The following is a 22546-nucleotide window of genomic DNA, read 5'->3' on the forward strand; positions in this document are numbered from 1 at the left end:
GACTGGGAGCTGTGGACTTCTAATGCGAAAGCATTAACAGTCCCTTAGAGCGAGCCGACGTCATCAGCTTTGAAGCCGCCGCCAAACGGCACCTTAACTCGTTTCTCCAAGTGAAGCCAGCTCCTACTTATGAAACCACGCGAAAAGCCTAGCCAAACGACACCTAGTTCCCCCAATCCCAAAGGAGCGGAGTGAAGCTTGTGGATTTCGGCTTCGATCCCATCGGCTGGCGCGCGTCGTTGGTTCAAGGAACGAGGCTCCCATTGGCCGCTACGCGTCAGTTTCAACGACCGCCACACCATGGCGCTGCGTGTCTGTCAGAGCACCGGTAACACGTAGCGTCCAAGGTGAGAGCGGCGAGGAGAGGGCGCGCTCTGCCGTCGACGCAAATACGCCGCAGACGAAATAAGAGAGCGGAAGAATGACGTGCATGCTTTCGCATTCACAACTCATAAGTGCTTGGGTGTACCTGGAGCCTTCCTTTTTTAAGAACCTGTCTGAACTCGCTCGGTGGAACCGGTAACCGAACCGTTATTTCAAAAGCACCACTGAACCAGAACCGATCCGGAACAAAATGGAAAGCTAGTGAACCCGAACCGAATTGAATTGATGACCGGTTCGACTCCCTGCTTTAACCCGCCGATCTTCTAGTGTTTGCGTAAAACACAAATAAAGAATCGATATCTGAAATTGCAAAAATCGTACAGCAAACGACGGTTTACGTTTTAAGGCAGGTCCCATAATACGGTGCTACAGTGTGCTAGCGCCGTATACCGACAACACTTTGTCAGCAGTTTTCTGTTCTTGCCGCGGGTTGCACTCAGTTGGTCGAACGATGTTTTAGCGAACGCCTATTTTTAATCGAAAGACACTTTCGCGAATAGACGGGCCGCCGCGAAGCCGCGTTTACGGGTGGGCCAAGTGGGTTAACATTTTTGTAATGAGCCGCCGCAGACTGCCGCCGCGAAGCGGCGTGAGCGCAGCGCGGGTGCTCGCTGCTGGGTTAACACGCGCCGCCCTTATTCGCTAAAAGTTCGATTCGCTCAAATGGCGCTGTTCACTAAAACGTCATTCGCTCAGGTGATGTGAACCCGCGCTTTAGAAGCAGTGATCAAGTTTGCTTCTTTTTGCGCCAAGCACGAACTCGACAATTTTAAGGCTTTATCAAGCGACCAAACAAAAACAAAAATGGGTGGTTTTAATTTTAGGCGTCTGTTGCGACTCGCAAGCCTTTTACGCTTGATTGCGCGATCGATGTCTTCAGTGATACCAAGTGCCACGAAGCGCTTTGTGCGACCAGCCTTAGGCTTAGTAGAATGCTTTGAGCAAGCTTTTGCATAGTTTTGCTGTCGTCTCCGCGTTTGATAACGCCAAGAACTTTCTGCTGCTTTTTTCAGTAGCACATTGTGTCTGTCAATGGCCATTTCTTCTGCTTAAAAATGAGAGGAATCGAGTGGAGGTGTTCAGTCATTCCAGGAGTGGAAATGGGCCCAGGTCTCCTTTCCGATGTGTTGAAAGGAATGAATTGTCGCCAACTCTAAATTCCCGAAATGCAATTGGAATTGGAATGGGGGTGCCCATTCTGCAACACTGGTCGAATGATATGTCTTCAGCTGCATTTGGCATTGGCGCTTTGCCATTGGCAATACCAAATATCGTACGAAAAATGTTGCCAAGAAGTTTCGCTTCAATAACAGTCGATACTTTGAAATAACTGCACCCCTGGACGTAGTCGCTGGGAAGCATCGAAGCTTCCGATGGCCTCCCTCTCCATTGGAATATGCGCATTCATAGCTCTCACTGTTCTAAAAGCAGTACCCCTCGGCCCTTTAAGAAGCACATAAATAGTATAGTCCAGCTAGAAACCTAAACAATGGCTTTGGTCGGGACCCAGAGGCACCATGACCCGCTGTCCTGAACAAACCTTGACTAGCTAAAGAGGTAAACCTCCTTTTATCAGTAGGCCTAGATTGCAAAGAAAACTAAAATGGCTTCTCCTCGGGACCACTGACCATCTGCTTTTATAAAATTTAGTTCACAAATGTTCTCTTCTTTAATTTATTGTTCGGTTGTGACCTCGAATATCCAAGTTTTGCGGATAAATCCGAATTGGCGAAAATTTTACCGGCGGGTGATTCTCGGATTTGTTTTCGGATATATCCGAAAACACGAAACAATGCTTATAACTGATAATTAAAAATACCCAAAAAAACGCCGGCCGCTAAACTTTCCTTTAAATAAAATTTAAACAAGAAACTCAGATAAGGGTGATTACAAATGAAGCACAAGTTCGGATAATTCACACTAGTGTCTACTTGAGTCTGGTTTAAAATTAAAACATACCCGTCCAACTTCCCCAAAAACTTCACACCCCTACTTGAAAAGTTATATGAAACTGATATGCATGAAAAACTTGCTTTTGAGGCGAAGGGACTTTACTCCACGCCCAGTGACAGGGTTCAAGGGGCAGTTTTCATTGAGGTTGCTATCGAATGCGAGGTGACTACACCGTTTTCATGTATTCACATGTATCTTGGTTCCGTCGATGTTTGTAGAGTCTGTACCAGGCACGGTAGCCGGGGGGGGGGGGGGGGCATGGAGCTCCGCCCCCCCCCCCCCCCCCCCCCCCGCCCCAAAAAAAAAATCTTCCATTCTGCTGGGACCTCCTCTCCCCCCACACAGAAAATCCTGGCTATACGTGCCTGGTCTGTACCATACCTGACTAACGCACCATGGTGTTGTAACTAACGATAATAATCCCTGGAGTGGGGGAACAAGGGGGACAAAGAACGAACTCAAATCTCCAAACACAGCTAAGGGACTCGTGCGCGACTGAAAAAATCCGCCTGTTCCTGATATTGAACCAGGGACCTCTCCACTTCCAGTGGAGCGCTCTACCAACCGAGCTAACCAGTAGTTAGACGTCAGTAGAGCAAACCTTTTTTAACAGCTGCCCCGAGTCTAACGCCCACAAGCATTAACGGCCTGCCCATTTTAAGGTTATAATAATAATTCAATTACTGCGAAGGTGCAAGCGAGATGGACCAGAGTAACGATAAAAATCCCTGGAGAGGGGGAACAAGGGGGACAAAGAACAAACACAAATCTCCAAACACAGCTAAGTGATTCATGCGCGACTGATTCGTGTTTGCCCTTTGCCCCCCCTTGCTCTCCCTCTCCAGGGATTACTACCATTATTCTTGTCCAGCTCGTTTGCACCTTTGCATTAATTGAATTTTTATCGTAACCTTAAAATGCACGCAGTTCACCCTTGTTGGCGTTAGACTGGTGGCAGCTGTTAAAACCCCTTTGCTCTACTGACGTCCGACTCCTGGTTAGCTCAGTTGGTAAAGCCCTCCACTAGAAATGAGAAGTTCCTGGTTCGATACCAGGACCTGGCGGATTTTCTCAGACGCGCTCCCGTCATTTAGCTGTTTGGAGATCTGTGGTTGTTCATTGTCACCCTTGTTCCCCCTCTCCAGGGATTATTATCGTTATTCTTGTCCAGCTCGATTGCGCCTTTGCATTAATTGCATTATTATCATGCTGTGCCTAAGTGGCAGGTGTGTGAACGACCTTTAGACACTTCAAGGTACTTTTTTTTTCTTTCTCTTGAGCAGCATCCTGCCGCTCAACTATCACAAAATCATCTAGAGCGAACACGTGGAATCTTTGGTTTTGCCATTTAATTTGCGTTTTATCAGTGTGACACAAAAAAAGTGGACTTAGGAACGCCACAAATTTGCACGATCGCACATAAGAGGAAAAACTCGTGCCCGTCCTACTAACTCAATGCAACATAAACACACACGCACACAAACACACTCTCATAAACGCACGCGCGCACACCCACTCTCGACTCTTGCGAGGTCTCGAAAGAAACCGAAGCGCGAGAAATTTATACACAACTATACCACTGCAAAATAAATAGCACTCTCGGGGATACACGGCTCCAAAAGCCGGTGATGCGTACACTCGCGAATGACGCGTGCTGGAATTTCTGCCTGGGGCCAAAGAAGGACCTTGTGTTTAAATGCAATGTCCTACGCCACGAGTGGCAGACTCCACCGGGCTCATTCCTGCGTAGGTGTGGATACACGCGGTGCACTCGGAAAGAACTTGTGGCAAAACTCTCAAGTTGGGAGCGAGACGAGGCGGGGGAGCTGTCACACACATACGCGAGATTCTTCCGTAGCAAGTTTTGTGTACATACTGCATGACTAGATACGATACGCACAGGGCTACGCGCCTCTGCAGGCAGCTGATGCGATAAGGAGTATTGCATAATCCCACGGAAAAGATAGATGTTAGGGTGGTCCAACTTCGGAGGTTTCTACGGTCCCCTGGGAAAGAGATGCGTTTTCGGCTGATTTTACCCGTGATACATGGCGCCGATCTGTACTCTACGTGCCTGTACACCGTGTTGACTTTGACGCGGACTGAAGCAAAGGCAACGAACGGGAGCAGATAGCTAGCTTCGGTAGGTGTGCGTGCGGTCAAGGAGCTTTTTAAAGCAGTTCGTCCGTCCCCCGTTACCGTCGCTTCAGTCTACTTGAAGGCGAGGAGTATAATGTAATGAATGGGACTATAGAGACTTCTGAAGATTGATATTGGGAATATTAATTACTTGCCATCGCAGTAACCTAGTCCAACCAATTCATCGAATGTGTCACGTAGACTCCCTTGTTTTACAAGTTGACTTCCAATTTCGCGTTAACTCGGCATCATGATCCACCCATGTTGCCACATGCCGGTGCTTTGAGATACTGTCGTGACCGAATCGACAAATATCTGACGCAAAAGCCGACCATCTGCACGAGTAAACTGAAAATCATCTTTCTTTGCTGGTAATTACGAATCTTAAGCCAAACTGGTTTAAAGTTTACCATGCAATAAAACGTGTAAAACTGATTCTTCGCATTTTGCGTTTTGAAGGGTCTCTGACTCACGAAAATATGTATTCGATCTTTAATAGTAACTATCACAAACCTGATGAACGCCCAATTCAGCTTCAAGCTAGTCATCCTCCATTCAGTATTTCATAAGCCTCCTCGCATTCAGGGCAAAACTAGTTAAAACTGGGCCGTACCTAGACTTCCGATAAATATTTTCACCGTACGTTGCTAAAGACTCGACAGCACTGCCATTAGCACGCGCGAATCCTGGGACGCGGTATGAATCGGCAAGCAGTTCGTTCGCTATGTCCCTGTCCTGACGCTGAACCAGGTTCTTTGCATCCATAGTGAAGAAACCTCTCCAAAACACCGGACTACGCCACTCAGAAGAAAATCAAGAATGGTCGTTGGAATTCCATTGTTTGCTAATGGTTTCTTCGAGTCACGTGACTGAATTGTAAAGCCCAACCGCCAGGCGGTTTGGGCATGCACCTTCTAAAGAGGACTCACTCGGTCAACGCAACGGCAAAACAATGGCGTCCGAGTCAAAGCCCGGACCACCCAGGCATGAAAAAAAAAATAAAACAGGTAATGCAAAAGGGGAAAGCCTGCCTACGGTACTGATTGCTGCAGCAAAGATTGTGAACGTCCCGGCGCTCATTCACCTCTGAAGCCGCGACCACGCGTCTCCTGAATGCGCATCGTGTATCGACGGGACACGCACGCTGAGGTCAGTCAGTCCGACGTGTCCGACGTAGACGACGGAAAGGTTCTATTTTTAGAAACCCGTCTGGATATTGCGCACGTACACAGGCACGCCTCACTGAAACGTTTTCTTTCGTGGAATGGTTTTGCTAGTCTTTCCCATCCACGGGGGCACAGTCTTCGTCACGATGCGCGTTCTCGTCGACGTGGTTCTGAACTGTCACTGGGCGCACCGGACTCCGGGACACGAGCGGCGACGACGAAGACCCTCGTGCCTCGTCGGTGTCCTTGGAGGACAACTTCTCCGACTGCGCGACGCCGCCGACGCCGCAGAAGGCTCCCGGCAGAAGAGACGCCGCCGGTCCGGGGTCCGACTTGGGCGACGAGGACGTATCCGGGCGATGCGCCGTCGGTGGATGCGGGGGAGGCGAAGACCCCCCGGGACCAGTGGGAAGCCGCCACGCCGGCAGCGGGTACGGGAAGAAGCGGAGGTTCTTGAGGTGCTCCTGACTCACCGCGTCCGCCATCTTCAGTGGACTGGGCGCCTTCAGGTAGTTCTGCTCGTTCGCCATCAAGAGGTTGCGCACCGAGAACGGGTTGAAGCCGAAGGGTGACGGCCGTCCCGTTGGTGACGTGGCGCCTGCGGCGGCCGCAGAGGACATGATCATGTCCTGGAGCATGAGGCTTTGTTGGTAGAGGCTCTGGTTGTACAGGTACTGCAGCGGGAAGGACGTGTGGCCGGCGCCAAACGGTAGGTAGTCGCTCAGGCTGGCCTGCTCCGGAGAGCCCGGAGAGCGACCGAGGTCGAGGCCCGGTCGAGGGGAGAGGTCGCCACCCGGGGGCGCGGACGCCTCGTCAGCCGACAGCGACTGCTCCGTCCGCCGGTCGTCGTCGCTGTAGTACGAGTCGTCCACGTCGATTTTGGTCGGGCAGCTCACGTCGCTCGGCGCCATGGCGCCACCAGGAAGGGACTTGGACGCTGGCGGGAGCGCGTACTTTCTGCAAGACACGCGGGGAATAAGGCTGTTTAGGAAGCGTTCTTTTTGGGACCACGTGCTCGTCGCAGTACCATTAAAATGGCTCACTCTCTTATATATAATTATAGTCACTGACAGGATAACAGAAAGGAGTTTCAGTTGTCCCGCCTCCAGCGCGACCTTCCCGTCTTCGACAATGCTCCGTCGTCTGGTGAGCCTTGCGTAGCCAAAGCAGGGTGGAAGGCAACGAATCGGGTCTTTCGCCGTGCGTTTAGGGAGAAAATCCCTGCCGTCCTCATCTTGTGTGTGACTACATTATACGCCATCGTTAGATTTGATGCGTTGAGCTGAGGTACTCGGGGCGCTTTACGAATGCATTCACAAAGTCAATCAAATCAACTGCAACTGTATTTCTTTTTTTTTTTTTTTTTTTTTTTTTTTTTTTTGAGGGCGCATTTTTTATAGTTTGGGAAAAAGTATACAACTTGTACTCACTTTTTGTCTTTTCTGGCAGCACCGGTTTCGCGGAATCCCTTGGCGAAAGGGTTGTTGTCGATCTTGAGCTGCGTGATCTGGAAGGCGAGCAAGCTGGTTTGAATGTTTTGCACTATATAAAGAGCATGCCTGCTACGCGGTACGTTCAAGCACCATACACCACGTTTTGATTCGTTTATATTGTGTGTTCTTCTGTTCGCCCTTGCTACTGTACTGCACCGCAGAAGGAGAAGCTTAGGTCAGGCAACTCCATGCACGTTGTCCCTCAAACACCCCAGCAAAAAGAAGTTCGGCTTTTCGGGTGGCGTTCTTAATTTAACTTGTGTTCTATGAATTACGAAACTAGTATGTGTTATGAGGATAGTGTTTTTAAATACGAACATCTGACAAACGAGTCTTGTAAGGACTACTTGAAGCAAGGCATGAACTAAGCTCAAAACTGGCATGGTTTTTTTAGGTTATAGTGACTATAGTCGCTTAGGCATCATCCTCTTAAACATTCGTTAAAAATTTAAAAAAAAATAAAGCTTAAACTTTTTTTTTTGTTTTTGGTCAATGCATCTGGCTATCACATGCTTGTGTAGAAGCAGCACCGTGAATTTTTAATCTTAACAAAAAAGCCAAACAGCGGAATAATCGTGCGGGAATGATTGGACAAAATACACGTATCACACGCCTAAAATACCCATATATTTCTGAAGCGTGACTAGAGTACTGCATTAGGACGAACCTACAACTTCGAGTTTTTTTGTTTTTTGCAAGCAAGAAAATCCACTTAGTGCTCACCACTCACAAACTGCCGAAAATTCAAAGAAGAAAATAAAGAGATAAGGTAAAAAAAAAAAGGAAAACCGTTTACCAGTTCCTGTAACGCCGAATTAGAGCGCAGCTTTTGAGGAAGAGGAGGGAAGGGTACTGAGGGCCACGCGTTCGGGGGGGGGGGGGGGGGGGGGGGGGGTCACGTGACCTGGGGGGCTCACGTGACCTCGACGGGGGTCACGTGACCTGGGGGGTTCACGTGACCCTCCTCCCCGAGGTCGCCAGCGGAACCCGAGGTCCTCCCGAGGTCCTCCCGAAGTCCTCCTAAAGGAACCCGAGGTCCTCCCGAGGGAACCCGAGGCCCTCCCGAGGTCCTCTGATGTCCTCCCGAAGGAACCCGAGGTCTTCCCGAGGTCCTCCCGAAGGAACCCGAAATTCTCCCGAGGTGCTCCCGAAGGAACCAAGGTCCTTCGGGAGGACCTCGGGTTCCTTCGGGAAAATTTACCCATAATGCTCCGCGCAGTTACGCCAACGGCGACGGCGACGGCGACGGCGATGGCGACGGCGACGCCGACGCCGCTCAAGCCGGAAACGGGCACCTAAGAGCTGCGCTCTAAAAGGGAGAGAATAAAGATTTCAGGGGTAGGTGGGGTAAAGGAGAAAAAAGGGTACATCAAGGTGAAAGAAACTTCCGGAGAAGGAAGAGTGCGTCGGCCTCCTTCTAAAATACGACGAGCCTAACCTGACGTCTGTTAACGGGCCGGTCGTACCCTATTCCCTCATATAAAGACATTTTAAAACAACGACAGCTTAACACGATGAGTACCAGCCCACGCTTTCCGCTGCATTCACAACCCTATACGGCGGCACGTGAGCCCGAGCCCCCCCCCCCCCCCCCCCCCCCCGGCTAGAGACGAGCGCTCGAGCTCACCTTCTCGTTCTGGTAGGCGGTGACGGCGATGAACTCAGTCTCCTTGAAGACGTACGTCCTGAAGGTACTGTAGGGCAGCTTGAGGATGTCGTTGGCGCGCACCAGGTGGAACCGGGGCTGGTACTTGTGCATCGAGTTCAGGATGGTCTGCTTGAAACGAGATTAGAAGAGCAGCGATGGTTTAATATCTAACGTTCCATTTCGGAACCAATGCGCTACAAGACAAACTGAACAAGAAGATATAAGTTAGCCTTTCAACTTCCCAAAGAATGATGTATTTAACATATTCGCTTGGTTTGCGTAATCTGCACGCTGATCGCAAATTAAAATAACTGTAAAGGCTGGCGGGAAACTAATTTAAAAAAAAACGCTGCCTTCCTGTTGAGCTCATAATTTTGTCCCTACACAAATCTAACCTTATGTTTGGATTTGCCCTGGTAGCTGTTTTCCTTCGTTTTTTGAAATGTTATTGGTAAAGCCATACTTTTTTTATTAAACAAAAAATTCAACGTCTTATACACACAGCATGGTTATCAGTATATTCAGTGTATTCCAATCATTGTAATTAAAACAAATTATTATGACGATATTAGCTTCTTGTATGGAAAGTGATGCTGTCGCTACACGGATGCCCATCTAAAATCTTATTTGGGGACTCTCATTGAAAAGGCTTGCGAGGTTAATTCATACGGCAACCCCGCAAATATTATCGATCGTACTTTTTCATCGCGTATTTTGGTTCACGTGCATGTCCCGAGAAACCCACTTCAGGTTTGTTATGCGCTACACACGTATATTTAAACCCCGTGACACAAGGCGCGAGCAATGTTACAAAAGACAATATTGTGAACCCGCAGTCCTACAGAAGTCACCGTTATATGGTGTCCATTTATAAAACGGCGGCCCTTGAACGCTCCCGTTACAACGTCAGCCGTCGTTGTGACGCAAATACCACTTATGACGCATATGTGTTCCACTGACGTCTGTGTGGCATGTGTCAAACGACGACCGTGTAGATATACCTAACGTTGAGGATACGTAAGAGCGGTTATGTGTAGCGACCGACCGATAGGAGCATGAACCTTATCAAACCTTGGCTGATGAAACCATCAACCTTTATGTGACCGGCGGTGCCCTGTTTCTGTTACGAGTCGAACCTTTCTAGAGCGCAGACGACAATGTAAGAAGAGCAAGAAAGAGGTTGGATGAATTTGTTTACGAAGACTATACGTTGTTCGAGGTGATGGAGTGTAAAAGTGGCCGATAAAAGCAAGTGCTAAATTCATATAAATGATGGCGGCTCTATACATGATTTTTATAATAGAAGATAGGTGAAAGACGACGCCGTTGCTCAAACTAATGGAAGACGGGGCTTAAAATATTTTGAGTAAACGACACTTCAGAATATCATAAGTCGTAACACGAGTCAAAGAGACGAAAATTAAACTTAAACTCGAGCTATAATACGACACGATTATAACAAATTATCAACGTGTCCCATAACGCCGTCAGATAGCGTTTTCTTTAACTTAAAAAAATCCAAGGCTGTCTGTGGGGCGGAAGTCTCTCTTTGGTCCATTCTGCAGATTACGCAAGTAAAGGTCCTCTTTACATTGTGATGCCCACGGAAAGGCGAAGATAGATTGATACGCGGTGGTAGATTTCTTTAAAGAAATCATGAGACGATACGGAGGTAATAAAATACGGAAAAGTTTATGATTTGTTAGTACACTGAAGTTTTCTATACAAGATAGAAATGACAATCACACAAAATCCGGATAGATTGTAGGAACCGGTTACACCATTTGTTAAGAGTGACAGCTGTTACACTACGGTGCATCAGGTGTACGCACACTTAGTTATACTCTTAATCTAGAGGTCCTCACAAATTGCGAACAAACAAATCATACAACATCAACCATTCCAATTCCTCCCTTCAGCCACTCTACAATATATGTAACAGACAAGAGAAGAACACTTTATTATATAGGGTGTCACAAAAAAAAAATTACAGGGTTTTATTTACCGCAAAAATAAACTATAGGCATCGCGGAATGCTCCTTCTCCGCCCAAAGGTAGCGCTAGAGGTCACAACCAGATGCCAAAGTGTCAGCCCGATCCGATTCTTTATTCAAAAGTTATAAGTGATTTTCTAAAAAGTTCCATGGGAAAATGGCGACCGACGGAGTTTTCAAATACATGGGGCTCTATGGTACCACAAACCGAAACCGGGCCAAAAAGGGGCTCCATTTTTCCATAGAACTTTTCAGAAAATCACTTATAGTAACTTTTGAATAAAGAATCGGATCGGGCTGACACTTTGGCATCTGGTTGTGACCTCTAGCGCTAACTTTGGGCGGAGAATGAGCGCTCGGCGATGCCTAGTTTATTTTTGCTACCGGTAGAGTAGGAAGCATTAAGTTTTAATTTCCTCTCTTTTTTCCGTGTGTATGCCGCAAACGTTTTGCACAAAATGAAGAGGAATATATAGGGACATGTTTTGTTTTGTTTTTGTAACCAAATCTTTTGGCTACCTGTTCGCAAGAAAATATAACTGGGCCGTTGATTGTCCGGTATATATTTATAACAAAAATCGGCTAATGCTTTTTGGTGTTTATTAATTTATTCAAATATCGTTGCATTTTGGGTGGCCTTTTTCGGATGGAACCTAAAAACTGTGATTAGAGTGAAAAAATATAGTAAAGAGAACAATCAGTTCAAGCCTAAGTGGGGAGGGTTTCGAAATATTTTCAGAAATCAGTATTTTCTTGGCTAGGCCGCCCTAGAGAATGGTCTCCTGCCGGGACGAAAACCGGTTCCCAATTTTCTTCTCTCCTCCTCTCCCATGGGAGCCGGTCTCTGAGCTACTCCCCACAGAAAGGAGGACATTCTCCCTCTTTTTCGGACTGAAGGAGGAATTTGAGGGAGAGTATCCTCCTTCCTTGCTGCTCGTCGGCCTTTAAAAGGATGTTGTACCGAAATTTGGATTTCGCAAAATAAGACAATAGAAGCGTTGAGCGGTTAGCTAAGAACTGAAAAACATCAAACGGATGACCGTATTTTTGGAAAAGAAGGCCGCGATCAAGAGGGGACTGTGACGTCACGGTCCTACTGGAACAGTTGAGAATCAGGGAGAGCGGCCTTGGCTTCCCTCGTCCTCGCTTCGGTTCACTTGCTCGACGGGACGAAGCGAAGAGGAGAGGGAATGAAAATCGCCACGTGACATCTCGTCGGCCTCGTCGGCCGTGTTCAATCGCGCACTTCTTTTCCAAAAATACTGCGACCCGTGATATTGCTGTATGAGTGATGTTTTGGGGGTTTTTGCAGCGTCCCGCCTATCGCTCCAGGCTTGTTTTGTAAGCTCCGAATTTCGGTCCAGCATCCCTCAAACCGATTTTGTATTTTTGACACCACCGGTCGTTTATCGCTGCCTTTCGGCTTCAAATCTGATTTTGAAATTTCGACACCGACGGATGTTTTTCGGGGTTTTTTTCGGTTAAAACCAGACATGTACGTAACGCGTTACAAGGAACGAGTTACTTCTACCTAGTTACTATTTTCGGTAACCTGTAGCGTATTTAGTGACTTTTCTAGTAAAGGAACGAGTAACGTATTTAGTTACTTTTAAGGCCAAGTAACGAGTAACGGTATCTCGTTACTTTTGAGGAGTAACGTGTACAATAACGTTTAAACAGTCTCGCTTTTATTCCAACCTGAGTATCCGTCTATTGCGAGAACTGTAAGTGAGCAACCCGAAAAACAACTAAAGAGTATGACAGTACAGCCACGTATATCGCTGAACACGTCAGTCGAGCAGTTCGACTAACATTTCCAGCGATATACGTTGCTGTATACTGAACTCTACAGCTGGGAATGTTCTTCGCCCAGCGAACACAGTAATCTTCGTTAGTTGAATCTTCTGGAACCGAGTATGAACCGAATCTAAACCCGGACATTGCCGACCGCGGAAGGCATATAATTCATTGTCAAATTAGAAGTTTAGAAGTAGAGAGAACACAAGAGAGAGGGGAATCCCAGATTCACCAGCTCTTGCTGAAGCACAACACCGCCGTTCCTTCGAGCACGTCGGTGGAACGACTCTTCAGCGTCGCCGGAGATGTATTTTCAACAAAGCGGGGAAACTTAACTGATGAAAACTTCAAGAGACAGCTACTGATTAAGTGCAACAACTACTAAAAAGATAACAATAAACTATGAAACAAAAACAGTTGTGAACTTGGTCGTCACAGTAACGTAAAAAGTAACTCGTTACTTTTGAGGTGACTCACGCGTTCCTTTTGGAAATCGGTAACAAGTAACATATTTAGTTACTTTTTGAGCGAGTAACGAGTAACGGTACTTAGTTAGTTTTTTGGGTAACGTGTACATGTCTGGTTAAAAGCCAAATGTCGATTAACTTGTTATGAACAAAAATAAACAGTTTGAGAAATTTGTTGTTTTTTCTTTTATGTTTCAAACAGATGGGAGTCTCCCCCGCCGACACGCATGCTTCGACGGCATCGCCGGGGGGATGATCGACCGTCGAGAGATCCCGTCAAGGGTCGTGGAGATTCCTCGCTCCTTTCCATCTGCCGCTCTCCCACGTGCGAAGGAAAGGTTCAGCCCGCAGTAGCAGCGGCGGCGGCATCACGGCAGGAAGATCCGAATCGATCGGCGCCGCTTCATGCTCCGCCATGATGGTTGTGGCGCGAGCAAAAGAGAAAGGAGAAGGCAGCCGTGTGGCTGGTGCCTACCAGCCAATGGGGGAGCGCGTCTCTTCGGACGACGACTACAACGCCCTTGTGTCGAACCCGGGGTTCGGTGCCCGAGCGTTAACCCAGCACAGCTCGGAGCACGCGGAGCGAGAGCGCTCGTGTTCCAAGCTGGTATACACGACCGCAGCTCCGGTGTGTGGTCGTGTATCCCTACTGCGTGGTACACGTTAAGTATACCCAGGCAATAGAAGTGGTACTGCACTGGCTAAATTTCTTATCTACAGCGGAGACATCGGACGCGCATTGGGACAGACTAACTTTCAGCCGTTTGGACATGCACTCAACAGATTTAGCTGAACGCCACAAAGAGATGCCAGGTTTGCTCCTAGGGGCTCCACTACCCGGGGCCACAGGCTTCAAACTCGATGGTGAAATCGGAAGAACAGGCTGCACTAACGCGAGGGTCATGCCTGACACGTGGGTCGTGTATCCAACATCGTTCTCCACAGAATTGCAGGCTCTCGCTCAAACGTTTTGTTCGGTCTCTGTTTCTGCACAAATCGTGTCTATTTTTAATTCAAACAAGCCTTTTCGCGATCATCGTAAGCAGCACCTTTGTTTTTAGTTTGCCCTTGGGTAAAAAAAAAAGTCCTACTCACACAAATGTGTGCAAAGTACGCATACAAAAGTCTATTTGATTGTCTAGAAAAAGGCTATCTTCTGTCTCACAGTTCGAAGATTCCAATGTTGCATGTCTCACTCGCATCGTCGATTACTTCTCCGTGAACGCAATTCGATCATTTTACTTCCCTCGCTGTCTGGTATGTGCAGTTACTTTACTCGTCGCAGTATAAACATATGAAGAACTTGTTGGGTGTTCTATGTAGGAAATGAATGCACAAGACCACGGAGGACGATGCTGAATAGTTCTGGAGCAGGACTGACGCACAGACTTTTAGCGAACCGTTAACGTGTTCCGCACACTACCGGAGCCTTCGTGAAGCAAGCTTTTAAGCGTGCTCCCCGCGGCCAGGGTACACTCCGGGCGCGCGCTTAAAAGCATGCTTCAAAGGCTCCAGTAGTGCAGTACGCGGAACATAATGACGGTTTTCTAAAAGGTTCTTTTCACACCACGCTTCGGTGAGCAGTGTGCGTTTCTTTTCTTATTTGTCGGTATGAGAATTTTTTTCCAAATCCGCTGTTCGTGTACTCCATATTTAGAGGATCATATCTAGGAGAACGTATTTGTGGCATCGCATACTGAAACAACCCGGAGCTGGGTGGGTAAATGGGTGTGTGTGTGTGTGTGGGGGGGGGGGGGGGGGGCGGTTGTAAGCTTTGCACGTGTTTCGTGAAACAAACACGAGCGAACTTGTTTTTATAGCTTTCAGCATATCTTTAATGCACCGCACGAGTCATCGACCATATGTTTGAGCGACAATCTTTTCGGTCCCCAAATTGCTTGGAACGACGGACCGCGCAAGCTCTGTACGATGCACCAAGCTGCCCGGGGGACCCAAATAAATCTCCCCAATACCCAACGTGAAAGCCGATTACAACTCCCTGTAACGCCTAATGAGAGCGCAGCTTTGAGGAGGAGGGGAAAAGGGTACTGGGGGGGAGGTCAGGTGACCCCCCCCCCCCCCCCCTTGAGGTCACCGAAGGTACCCGAGGTCCTCCCGAGGTCCTCCCAAAAGAACCCGAGGCCCCTAGGACCTTGGGAGGAACCCGGGGAGGGAAGCGAGGGGGGGGGGGGGGGGCACGTGATCTCGGGGAGGGGGGGGCCACGTGACCTGGGGGGGGGGGGGGGGGGGTCAAAGAGCTGCGCTTTAAAAACATGAATGACAATAAGTAAATAATAGATAATGTTGACAGAAGGCTGGTGAATGCATTTTTCGCCGAAGATTAGTCATATTTTGTGTGCAAGTCCACGAATGCTCTGAAACCGCGGTGTGAAATTAGCAATGCTAAGTAGAATGAGATGGTTGAAGACTCCTGTGTGACGCTATTGACATAGAATATATTGGGCAGAGAGCCAGGGCACGTGGTGTTCGTTTTTTCGAGCCTTTCCACGATCAACCAATCGTGCCAAAACTCTCTCTCGACAGGCAAAAATTGCTCACGGACTAAACTGTGATCTTCACTAAGTTGAAATGAAGTATCAAGAGCGGTCGTTTCGGTATGAGATAAAGCATTTAAAACCAATGCTCTAAAAAATAAAAAATTATTTATTAGCTGTTTCTGAAGCCTCTACGAACGGTTTATAGATTATGGACAAAATTAAAAATAGACTGCTACTATCCCACCAAAAACCTACATTTTAACACGATCATTTCTAATAGCTTAGAAATGGCGGGGCGCGGTCAGTACCAATTGTCCAACTATCATCGGTTGGTCATCGCCAATAAGGTGGTAACATCATAACGAAAAATCAAAATTTCATCGCGAATAAACGAAGGCCGCCATATTATACGTTTCTAAAGAGCAAGGTCAAAAAATACCCCCAGACACCACGCAATGCAACCTGTATTTCAAATATAGTTTTTTTTTTTTTTCTTTACAAATGCAAGGGAATTGATTGCCTAACATATATATGCAGTGCCACCAAATGCGCCTCGTCGTTCTTGTCTGAACTTTTTTTTAATGTTACAGCGAGAGTGCAGAAATCTGGAAAATCTGAAACACCTACCGCCAGTAAAAAAAAGGGGTAAAAATAAACGGATTTTGTGCAGACGTCAGGGAGAATCTTCGCAGCATTGACGAAGAAAGTGCCACTATTTTGCTTCTCACAAAAAACAAAATAAAGAAACGATTGATTTGATTTCCTGATGCCAGAGCGGGTTTTAAAAACGGTCGGAATCTAAGAAACGCTGGTGACGTTCGGAACTCAAACTTCGGCTCGCATGTTATATTAACCGGGTCTAGTGCTTGACTAGGGTATTGCATTGTCCAGTACATGCTGCTTAAGAGAGCAACCGTATTTATGCGAAACAACGACATAGGACGCAATGCTGGAATAAAAGCCGTTCGCGGAAATATATTTTAAGACGAACTGCATGCTGAAAAAGCAGACCTGTTTATATGCTCAGCCACAAATCTACGATAGAACACTAATTGACCCCCGGTGTATACGCTCTCGGTGGTGGGATATACCAACGAGTGCGGAGGCATGTTCACATCGCGGGTCGAGCAAACACAACATAAGGTCGAAATAAATGTAACACACACGTCCTGGGATTTAAATGGGAATATTTGAAAGTATAGCGACCAAGCAGGGGTGATAAATGCATACGTTACATTATCAGAGCGATGACTACCTTGAGGCGCTAACATTTTATCGAAGAACCGATTCATTTTTAGATGTGAGATAAGTTTCATGAAGACGTAGCATTAACTGAAAGTGGTTTATGAGAAACCAATGAATTAGGATAACAATAACAGAGAAAGTTATCGTATGAGATTTCTCTGTCATTCTCGGCTGTATCTTGGAATTACGTTTCTGTCACGAGGCATTCAGACTCCTTCAGAACTCGTTCGGTATGTTGTTGACACATCGCGTATGAACCACCAAACTCGGAAAGCTGGCCATCATGCCACCGTCCACGTAATAATTGAAATCCGCGGTCCAGCTCTGAGTCCGCCTCGTCTCCATTCATCGGCATCGATCAATCAGCAGCCCCCGCGCGGCCGTCTCCTGGCCGTGCTCTCTTCTCCGAGTGCTTGACCCGCTCCGAGCAGCAGCGAGCCCAGTGTCCTGGCGCAGCCAACATGGCGCTGCGCCCTGGCCGTCGGACCGAACGCGGGGGCCGCACCATCGATCGGTGCCGAAGCCAGCGGCGCGGTCCGCGCCGCCTTGAAGCCCCACTCAGGGAGCTGCCGAGGCGGCGGAGGCTCCGGGTCCTCTGGGCCGTGCACTTGGCGCTTGATATATGACGCCAATATTTGAAACGGCCGGGGAGGAGACAACGAAATCGCATTTGCCAGCGCCGGGCCCGGTCGTTAGGACGGGCACACTCGCTCGATGATGCTTGGCCCGCCGCCGTGCCGCGGGATCCTAACGGTTCGGGCGGGCGACTCTCTGGAAAGCCAAGGCGGCCGTTGGTGTCTCCCCTCGGACGGCCGAAGGAGAAGGGGAAGGGAAAACTTTCGCGAGACGGCCAGCTTTATTGCTACAGAAAGAAGCGGCGCCGCTCTTTGGTGGTTGCCATGGTTAAACAAGCTGTGTCTCTGTGGGACGACGTCGCCGATGTGAGAGTCAGTCCTTCATTTTGCCTCCTAAGATTTGCCTTTTCGGCTGGGAACTAACTAATACGTGTCTCAGGCTGCTTATTACGTCACATTTCACGAAAATTCAATAAGCAGTCAAAGCTTGAAGAGGATATATATTTCAGGGTAGCATCCCAGAACAGCTCCTGGAATCCCGCTCGAGGATACAAAATGTATGTAATGTACGCCCTTCTGCAGGTAACGCAGGTTGTAGGATGCGGGTTGTCAGACGTCCGGCGCACGGGCCATTGAGAACTGCAATGGTAGGCCGTACATTCTCATTGGTTCCCTCGGCTGATCAATACTCGCTTGATATTAAACGTGTCATGAGAAGCACGCATGGGTACAATTTTACTCGGCGGAGTTAGGGTTCAATGTGCATACCGTATATCTTGAAAGGGTTCCTGCTTATGTATCTATATTCGAGAAATGCTGTTAAGCCGTACGAAACTTTGCGTTTCCGCACGGGGCACTCTCCTTTCGATCAATTTTAAACGGCGATGATGGTACTAAAAACAATGCGACCAGCAAACGTAGCCGAGAGAACACATCACTGCTGAGATGATCTTGTTCGAGGCGTTACGAAGGTAAGCCGACGCACTCAAGAGCAGATCATGTCTACTGCTAGCCTTACTAGTTCTAGGTCATTCTTTCCCAAGCAAGACGTCACAGGAGTGCGCGAAATACGTGCTACAGCGTTATTCGGAACATAGTTACTGTCCGACAAAAACTTGAAGGAGACTTAAGCTTCGCCTTTAAGATTCGAGCGCGATAGCGTTATAGGGACCCGCTCTCATCGCCTTCTCAAATCGCTCCTCACGCTCTTCCTGCCAGTGTTGGTAGTGTGGAAAACATGGTCTAGTCCAATAAAGAAAAAGTAAAAAGCGGACATGTCCTAGTCAGTAGCACGTCTGGCTCGCAACCGAAAGGTCGTGGGTACGAAACCCGCCTAAAATTCATCAAATATTTTTTTAAGGCAAGTGAATTACTTTATAAAGTGAAATAATTTGAGATATGCAGCGACCTTTCATTCGCGTTTCATGTCATGTTTTTAATCACTTTCCTTCCACGCGTGACGTCACGTTTCACGTGTGCGCTGTGGGCTGTTTGAAATTCCCGCGCGTGGTCATGTGGCTGTGACGTCATGACCCTATCGACCAATCAGGATTTTCCTGTCACGACGTTGGCTTTTCTGCGACACGAGCTCCTTATCGCGTTAATATATTTTGAACTTCGTGCTTCTTTGGTTGAGAGCAGCTTGTTCGGCCTTTACTAAGTGGTCACCTGGTTCGCCGCACCCAGCTATCACGCACAACATAAATTTGCTCTTTTAAAAGGATACTGAACCGAAATTTCGGGCTCACAAAACAAGGCTGGACGGATAGGCGGAACGCAGCAAAACAGCAAAACATCTTTCATACGGCGATATCTCCAACGGATCGCCATATTTTTGGAAAGGAAGTGCATCACGTCACGATTCTCACTCCCTCTCCTCCTCGCTTCGTCCCGTCGAGCTGGTGAACCCAAGCGAGAAGGAGAGAAGCGTGGCCGCTTCCCCTCGTTCTCAAATTCTCCCGGAGGACAACGACGTCAAAGACCTCGCTTGATCGCGCCCTTCTTTTCCAAAAGTATGGTCATCCGTTCGAGATATCGATGTATGAGTGATGCTTTGGAGTTCGTACCATCCCGTTCAACGCTTCTGCGGCCTCATTTTGCGAAATCCAAATTTCAGTTCAGTATCTCTTTAAGTGAAACAAACTGCCGCCCTTTTTTTGTACATTTGAGTAGATAATCGCCATCAGGCGCGTACTTACAAAGCCGTGCTTGTCGGATATGTTGTTGGTGAGCTTGAGCTTGTGGAAGGACACCACCTTCTGCATCCACTGCTCTCCGGTCGACGGCGAGTCCGGGTGGATGTACATGCGCTTGGGCATCTCTGGATCCGCCTTGCCCGCCACCACCCAGCGGCGGTTCTGGAACTTGTAGCGGCAGTCGTCCGCCGCCACGATGTCCATCAGCATGATGTACTTGGCCTTCTTGTCCAGACCCGTCACTCGAACTTTGTACGGAGGAAACATGCGCCTGGAGAAGAAACAAAAAGGAAGTAAATACGTTAGTGTTTCCTGTGTAAACAGTCTGACCTAGAAACAACAAAAAAAAAATACTATCTTCATTCTAGATAGAGAATTTTTGAAGAACCACTATTCACGCAGCAGTATTGATCATAACGTTTACACGTGCCTTGCACATATGCAACATCAGTTTTCGTTGTGGCGGTCTCGCTGCCCAACGCTCACACCACAAAATAAACGCAGTGGTATTTCACACCAATGAGTTTATTTTTCAGGCAAGAACAAGTAGGAATGTTCACCGGAATGGTGAACATTCATCACTGGCAAGCCATGTATAGATGTGAAGCGTTTTGACAGGCATCGGGCGACGTATATTGCTCAAGCAATTCGCTGTCCAGTCTCTGAACACCGATTTCTAAAATATAGATCTTGCAATTCGTAAACCTGGAATGATTAGGCTTGCGGAAGAGAAAAGAGAATATGAGATTATCAAAGCGTTGATTCGAGAATCAACACTGCTCGAGAGATGACTGAAGCCGAAAGGCGACACGATGTTGCTCCGGAGGTATCCACCTTTTGTCGAGTGCGTCTGTAAGACAATCAGGGTTTCATGACATTGCAACACGATTTTGACAGACGTAAGGATAGTATATGGATGAACTTTCACAATCGACGGGTTCTTTCTCTTGCTGATAATAAAAAACTAGTGTCCTTTTTTTATTTTTAAAGTGGCATGAAAAAAAAATGGCAGAGCCGAGTTTAATTTTTATTTTTTCACTAATCCACGCATGTGACGAAGATCCTTCTTCCCCTCAATCTCACCGAGAAAAGCGGATTTTGACGCGAACAATACGATTCTCTCCATCCCCACGCACCGAAAAGAAGAGCGAGCCTTGGGCGCAGCAGCAGCACAAACCGCCATCCAGTACGTCTGCCCTCCCCCCCCCCCCCCTCACACACAGACACATTTTTATCTTTTCCTCGTTCACCGCAATGCAGATGCTTTTTCTTTTTCTTTTTTTCCACACACTCCACCCTCGGCGTCTTTTCATACCGCACACGCTCGCTTTCCCGTTTTTCTCCTTTGATTCGGTGGCCTCAACAAACCGGCCCTCCCTCTCCCACCGTTTCCTCGTGCTCTTTATTCGCTCGCCCATGGTGTGTCGATCGCTCCACACGCTTCGCCGTGGGAACAGTCGAGGGCGGAACCCCGTGAAGCGGCAGCTGTTGCTACGTAAGGGCCGCCGCCATTCTCTTCTCCGCGTCCCCTCCCTACCGCCACTTCCCCCCCCCCCCCCCCCCCCCCCTCCGCCTCCTGATTCAGGCCCCGTTTTTTTTTTTACTTGCTACGCTCGCAGGTTGCCAGGGCAACGGGGCGCGTCTCGGCGGCAGCCAATGGTGGCGCGGCGACCAAAGGCGTCAACATTGGCGGCTTTCCTGCCGAAAAATCGACACCCATCGAGCGAGTCCTTGTATGTGTTGCCCGGCCGCCGCCCGAAAGACGCTTCGCCTTCACCGCGGGGCGGAGCCGCGGTCGACTCGGACCAATAATAACCGGACTTGCCCCCGCGATTCTCGAGATTTACTTTAGCGCTTCTTTGGCTGTAGGAAAACTGGAGCTGGCTTTTCGCGTTCAAGATGGCGGCGCTGCTGAAAGTCAATCGGGGTGGCTTACCGCATCGCTCCTCCCTTGGCCATCCTTACGCCCCTCTCTGTACCCCCTTCTGTAACAGTTACGAGAGAGCGTCGACTCGGGGCCGCTTGCCGTTTCTAAGTTTGGAAATGACAGGGAAAGCCCGTCGACTCGAAGCCACTTCGAGACGCTTCAGGCATTAAACTTTGAACAGCACCTGCGACCGCCGTCTGCTGACGAAATTATGAAAGCGTTATCGGGTTTCGCTCGTCTCGAACGACGAAATAATGGAGGCAATTTTTGTCTCGATTCTTCGATAACGCAGATGAATACAAATTGCCAGAATTGGCAACATGACACAAGTAGCATGTAAAGGAATTCTTCCTTTTTTTCATCCTGAAATGGTCCCCGCTGGCTTCGTTGCAATGTGTTCTCCGTGGTACTCCGCTGTAGTGCGCGGAAGCCGCACTGCCGTGAACCGTTTCTTTTCTGCTTCTGAAGTATTGACTTTTTTATATGCGTTTCTAATGTTAACGAGTGCCAACTACACTTTATGCGTCACAGGTACATTTTCTAACCTGAGGTCGCTCGTGTGTCTATTATTATTGTTTCTATAGTTTCCACCTTGGAAACACGTATGCAAGCAAGTTGTCACCATGAATGAGCATCATACCTAAATAGATCCGATATTGTGGCACGAAAGCGAACCCCAAATGCTAACGATTGCGCACAGGTATAGATTCCTATCGACAGCGCTAGTTTTATAGGCCCGTTTAGCACACATTAGGCATTCTACTACTAACGTATAAACAAAAAACGCGAGACAGATACCCCCTTTTTTTTAGAACATCATGCGGTTATCTTTCATCTATATAGTAGCCGACGCGGGTCGTAAAAAATGAGCGTACTTGCATGCGCATGATCGATACAGAACAACAAGAGAGGAGTTTTGTTGTGGAGCAAAACAAAAGCTGGTTATCGCAGGCTCGCGCGCTTTGCCATCTCCGTTGGAAGCAAAGTACGCGGCGAAACATTTTTCCTTCGCACGCGAACAACAGACAGCCGACTGTATATTGCTTGTGCTCTCATGAGACACGT

General features: G+C 48.1%; 1 protein-coding gene across 3 annotated transcripts in view; it reads right to left on the reverse strand.

Annotated features, from left to right (window-relative positions):
• Positions 1–3669: 3669 nt before the first annotated feature.
• The window catches only part of LOC8030984 (T-box protein 2), a 63254-nt gene continuing 44377 nt past the window's right edge, over positions 3670–22546 (reverse strand). Inside the window, exons 2-6 of one of the 3 annotated variants that reach the window (XR_005717739.2) lie at positions 19558–19825; positions 8763–8912; positions 7073–7149; positions 4553–6599; positions 3670–4439 (exon numbers count right to left, since the gene is read on the reverse strand). Coding sequence is in view for 2 of the 3 variants with exons in the window: in XM_040220597.2 (XP_040076531.1) it covers positions 5750–6599; positions 7073–7149; positions 8763–8912; positions 19558–19825 (1345 nt within the window). In the remaining variant the exon portion in view is untranslated. Of the gene's footprint in view, positions 6600–7072; positions 7150–8762; positions 8913–19557; positions 19826–22546 lie in introns of all 3 variants that reach the window. The other 2 variants (XM_040220598.2, XM_040220597.2) reach the window with 2 other exon arrangements.

Source organism: Ixodes scapularis, unplaced genomic scaffold (genome assembly GCF_016920785.2).
Source record: "Ixodes scapularis isolate PalLabHiFi unplaced genomic scaffold, ASM1692078v2 PGA_scaffold1__304_contigs__length_218370807, whole genome shotgun sequence".
NCBI lineage: Eukaryota > Metazoa > Arthropoda > Arachnida > Ixodida > Ixodidae > Ixodes > Ixodes scapularis.